Raw genomic sequence first — 6000 nt, forward strand, 5'->3', positions numbered from 1 at the left:
CTACTTAGCTTTCATGAAGTTTTTAGAACACTTCACTCCTCAAGTAAAAAGTGCAGAGAACTATTCTTTACTCAAAATTTTGACCAATATTCACTTCTTAGCCTTTAAATTTTAAATAGCTGAGCTTTTGGTTTTGTGACATAACATTTATATGAAATTAATTTTGATGTTAATGAGAAGTATGTAAAGAAATTGATTTTGAATTATTAAAAAATAGCATCTACATTTCCCCCAACTGATTATTATGCCTGCTTTGTCATATACATAATTTTTATATGTATTAATTCTATGCCTGGAGAATCCCATGGACAGAGGAGCCTGGCGGGCTACAGTCCATAAGGTTACAAAGAGTTGGACATGACTGACGTGACTAAACACACACACAGGCATGCATTAATTCTATATCTGGGTAATCTGTTGTTTCATATGTCTTCCTGGTTATTTTTGTGCCAGTATCAAACTGAATTAAATAGTCTATTTTTATAAAAATTTAATGCACAACAGGACCATATAACTTAAAACTACAATTTTGAAGCTCTTTTTATGTGTTTATTCTTTCAGATTAACCTTAGCATTCATGCATTGGGTTCTAAAATACCGCAGTTATGGTTGGGATTTTGGTTAGATATGATGACAAAGGTCTTAGTCTGCCTCTTTGGGAACCTGCTTGGAGGAGCTGTTTCAGGATCAATATTTATCTCATACTTGCTGTAGGAATGGAGTTGATGTCTGTGGACCTGTCACAATCCCCTAGGAGAGAAGCACTCAATTCATCAAAAACATGTGGCATTTGTCATAGGTTGGATTTTCCAGAGTAAGACTTGGAGGTTGGAGGTTTGTATGCAAGAAGTTTATTGTGAAGCATACTTGAAAATTAAAGCTGGTTGTATCTGTCAGGATGTCAGGGTAATATGGAGAAGAGAAAGAGGTTAAACTATGATCCAGTTACCCTAGATACCTAAGCTAATTCTATGTGATGCTCTTGAGGGGGATGGTCCTTCAGTGTTGTTTCAAAGTGAACAAAGAGGGTCAAGTCTGTGTGTTTGTATATAAACCAGACACTGGCTGAGAACTGCACTCAGGAAGGAAAATTGTCTTGGATGAGTCAGCAAGGGAGACTGACTTACTTATGGACTTTTAGCACCTGACGCTTTGAACAGATGTAGGAATGAACACATTTAACCATGGAGTCCACTAAAGAATTTGTTGGGGCTGAATTTGACCTGTGAATATGAGAAGTCTGAGCTTACAGAGCAATGTGGGTTTCCTAGCTCACTGAGCATGAGCCATCCTCACAGGCACCAGGATGTACAGGTTTGGGGTTGATGATCAACACTGGACAAACGGAACCCCAGATCAGGTGAAGTTGCCACTCCCTGCTCTGTCTCTCTGTCCAACCAGCTACCCCTGGGGCAGAAGATGGCTCTGTGTACCTCCAGTCATTCTTGAGGCTAACTCTGGCTCTGTCCAGGTATGTTTTTAGTGTCCTCTGGGACCTGCAGATTGGTAATGACACTTGCCTGCTCAGCCCTTTTTTGCAGTCACCAATCCTACCTTGAGGCAGTACAAGAATGGACTTGCCTTTCAGAGTATGGATGACAGAACCAGCTAAAAGTTTTTGCATTGTATTTCAGTTGTGGAAAGTGAGGTCAGGTTTGGAGCTTAAGGTTCTGGGGAAGACTCTTGGCAGATGACTTCCACCTTTCCCATAATCCTTGCAACAGGAGTTATTTCTTGGTTGATTACGATGGCTCTGAGTCTTCTACTATGTTTCACACCTCTTAGTAGTTCTAAGCTTATTTCCCTTTGTCTCAGAGATGTTATCCTCCAAACTAACTGATTCCTCAAAACTAACCACTCTCTTTCAATCCCCTTAGCTTCTGCCCTTCAAATCACACCTGCTGCAAGATAAACTGTGAGCTTGCATATATTTCCCAATGCCAGTAAATCTCCATGGTCAGCTGAGCCATTCACAGGGGCCTTTAGCATTCTCCTAGGTTGGCATCCTCATCACACGTGCATGTAGGTATGTCTTATTTACCTAATTTATCCAAGTCTTGCCAGAGCTAGTACCATGCTTCATATCCTTGTAAAACTTGAGCTGCCCAGACCAATGTGATGCATTTTGTTTCCTCTTGGGGATTCAGAGATTTCTGTGTGGGCCTTCTGGATGTAAAATCTTCTTTATCACGGATACTTCCAAGCCAGGCAGAAGATCATCATGGAGACAGAACTGGAACTAGATTTCTTCAGCTGAGCAGAAAGGGTCTTAGTGAAACCTTCTTGAGTCTGGGAACTTTCTCCTCTTTCTAAGTTCTCTTCATGTTGCTAAGTCTTGCTCAATCCTATGTTGGAACTGACAGTATTCTTGCCTGGAGAATCCCATGGACAGAGAAGCCTGGTGGGCTACAGTCTGTGGGGTGACAAAGAGTCAGACACGATTGAGCAACTAACACACACACACACACACACACACACACACACGTTGGGACTGTAAAGCATGCATTTTCAGAAGATAGCCTAGAGGTCAAGAGAACGATACCCCTGTTCTAGGCATTTTATTGATTATTTATGTGTCTCAGATTTGACTTTTGACCTCTACATCTGAGGGTTTGATTTCTATTTTTCTCGCTCCTAATAGGTCATCCCCACGAACCCACACTTTTTGTGTCCTCGCCTAATCTCTATCTGTGTCCCTGCATCTCTCCTTACTACAATCATAAAATCCACACCACTGTAAAGAAGGAGATTGATGAGGCAGGGACAGGCCACAGCCTACAGAAGAGCCTTCTTGCCTGTAGTGACAGAGACAGTGGTAGAACTGACCACCATGAGGAGTTCCTCATTTCTGACACACACCTAGGATTCTGCTACAGCTTCCTATGGCAGAGATTCAGTGTGGTTCTTCTGCCATGAGGCACCCAGAATATCACTTGGTGAGGAGCACTGAGGCTCAATCAGTCCATGTCTCATAAATGCCCCCCTCTCCCCCTACATCATTCCTGTCCCTTAAGTTCAGGGTCTGTCTTGTCAAGTTCTCATAATTCCTGGTTGCTTTATATACTCATTTATTTATTTCAAATGTAGTCATATAGATATTTATTTATTCACCAAACATTACAAGGCACCAATTAAATTCTGGCCTTTCTGGGACTTGCACTGTGACTGCTGCCATAAGCAAGGCATGCATGCATGCTTATTTGCTAAGTTATGTCCAAGTCTTTGAAATCTCGTGGACTATAGCCATGAGGATCCTCTATCCATGGGATTTTCTAGGTAAGAATACTGGGGTGAGTTGCCATTTCCTTCTCCAGGGTATCTTCCCACTCAGAGATCGAACTTGCATCTCTTGTATTGGCACATATATTCTTTACCACTGAGCCACCAGGAAAGCCCATAAGCAAGGCATCGTCCCCACTTTTAAAGGACTGACCCACTAATGAGTTTTACAGTTCAAAGTAATCAGTGCAATGACATGGCCAGGAAGGTGATTTTAGAGAAAAGTGAAGGAGACATGCCCCGCTGCCTCACAGAATTTGGGGGAGGCTTCATAGAAGAGAGGTCACTTGGACTAAGTTTACATGAATAATTAGGAATGGACAACTTCAAATTTTGTTACTTGTCCTCTGCTTTCTGGCCAGAGAGCTAAATATATCTTCATTTTTAGGTTCCTGGGAATAAAGTCCCTTTTGCTTTTCCTCTACAAATCATTGAGGGATTTCTTGTGCACTTTAGTAATTAATGCATAACAAACAGCTCTCAGCTTTCTCCCTAAACTCACAACAACACAGTACAAAGAAGAGGCAGGTTGTACTCAGACACATGTCTCTGCTCTTCTCCTTCACCCACTAAAGTTTATCTTCATCTTCCTCCACTGTTCTGCTGACACTGCTCCTATCAGAGCAATGGATGGTGGCCTTCCACCAATGCTCAGCTGTCCTCTGACTCCTCAGCTGAGACGTGAGAAAGGGGTTGAAACTTGTAGCAGCAGGGAAGTAGTTAAGAGAGAATTAACTTTCTCATTCTGTAGAATGTTCAGCACTGAAATGTGAAGTTTTGTAAAATTGTGAGATTCTCTTGGAGGTGTCAATGAAAAATGTTCCTTTAATTATGGATTTGAATCTGGAAGGAAAGCAAAAGGTGGGAGATATGAGCCCTCCAGGCATTTTAGATTTTGTACCTGCCACGGTCACTGTTTTGGGGCAATCTTTTATGTTAGCATTGAGTTACGAAAAAGACAGTTGAAGTGATGTATAGATTTATAATCCACAAGAACTAAATCATTTCTGACTCTTACTGATAATACATAAATACAAGTGTGTAATCCTCTTTTACACTGAAAAGACAATGATTTCACACTGTGTCTGTCTTTTAAGACAAACAGACATACACAAACATACCTAGTTTAAAGATTTTTGTTCTAACTCTGCAGAAGTTAAATATGATAGCTATTTAGTTCATATTTCTTTTTAAGTGGGGGTTTCAGGAGCACAGGATCATCATGATAAGAGACAGACATAGCAAAAGTTTGAAATAGAGAGTTATGGGGACAGAAAAAAATGCACCAGGAATGGAGAAATTATGATTTTCTTTTTGTCTCTTCTCTTTCCAAGCCATTTAGATGACAACCCTGAGGAATTCCAGCTGGAGGCTGATCCAGCCATCCTTTTTCCTGATCGGCATCCCAGGTTTAGAGGAAAGCCAGCACTGGATAGCACTCCCGCTGTGTGTCCTTTACCTCCTTGCCCTACTGGGCAATTTCACCATCCTCCTCACCATCTGGACTGACCCATCCTTGCACCAGCCTATGTACCTCTTTCTGGCCATGCTCTCTGGCATTGACCTGGTCCTGGCTTCCTCCACTGCACCCAAAACCCTTGCAGTGCTCCTGGTTCACGCCCATGAGATTGGGTACACCGTCTGTCTGATCCAGATGTTCTTCATCCACGCGTTCTCTTCCATGGAGTCGGGTGTACTTGTGGCCATGGCTCTGGATCGCTATGTAGCCATTTGCCACCCTCTGCACCATTCTACCATCCTGCATCCCAGGGTCATAGGGCGCATTGGGATGGCGGTGCTGGTGCGGGGGCTACTCCTCCTCCTCCCCTTCCCCATCTTGTTGAGGAGACTTGTCTTCTGCCAGGCCACCGTCATAGGCCATGCCTACTGTGAACACATGGCCGTGGTAAAACTCGCCTGCTCAGAAAGCACAGTGAACCGAGCCTATGGGCTGGCGGTGGCACTGCTTGTGGTTGGCCTAGATGTCCTGGCCGTTGGCGTTTCCTATGCCCTCATCCTGCAGGCAGTGCTGAAGGTACCAGGGGGTGAGGCCCGGCTTAAGGCCTTTAGCACATGTGGATCTCATATTTGTGTCATCCTGGTCTTCTACGTGCCTGGAATATTCTCCTTCCTCACTCACCGCTTTGGCCAGCAGGTGCCCCATCATGTCCATGTTCTTCTGGCCACACTCTACCTCCTGGTGCCACCTGCACTCAATCCTCTGGTCTATGGGGTGAAGACTCAGCAGATCCGCCAGCGAGTACTCAGGGTGTTTGACATAAAAGGACAGATCTGAACACATCCCAACTATTTTCTTCAGAGGTTCTTGCCAGCCATGCTGCCAGGAGCCCATGGTTGGTCTTGGCCATATGGATAGAGTCCACTGCTACTGTGAGAAGTCCTTCTGGTTGTTATAGTCTCATGGCAAAGAACCTCATGAACACTTGGCCCCACAGCTGATTGGGATGTGCCTGGAGAGCTCAACTTGTAAATATTTTCCCCCTTCTTTTTTTTCATGATCCTGACATTTCTCTACATCAGGTGATGGAGGGATTTAAGGATAAGAGAAATAGATGAAAGCTCTGAATATGCCATTATTCTTATCTCTAATGACTGACTGTACAACACATCTGGAGTGGGTATGGGAAGTTCTAATGTTTGCCTAGTTTTAGTTCTGAGTGTCATCAAAGATGTAAGTGCTGTGAGCTTCAGGTCACCAGG

General features: G+C 43.5%; 1 protein-coding gene across 1 annotated transcript; it reads left to right on the forward strand.

The window, feature by feature from the left end:
- The first annotated feature begins 4621 nt into the window (after nt 1-4621).
- LOC122450626 (olfactory receptor 52L1) lies at nt 4622-5575 on the forward strand. Its single transcript, XM_043483001.1, has one exon. It carries the CDS (start codon nt 4622-4624, stop codon nt 5573-5575), a length of 954 nt encoding a protein of 317 aa, XP_043338936.1.
- Nucleotides 5576-6000: the final 425 nt, after the last annotated feature.

This window comes from Cervus canadensis, chromosome 11 (assembly GCF_019320065.1).
Source record: "Cervus canadensis isolate Bull #8, Minnesota chromosome 11, ASM1932006v1, whole genome shotgun sequence".
NCBI classification, from domain to species: domain Eukaryota; kingdom Metazoa; phylum Chordata; class Mammalia; order Artiodactyla; family Cervidae; genus Cervus; species Cervus canadensis.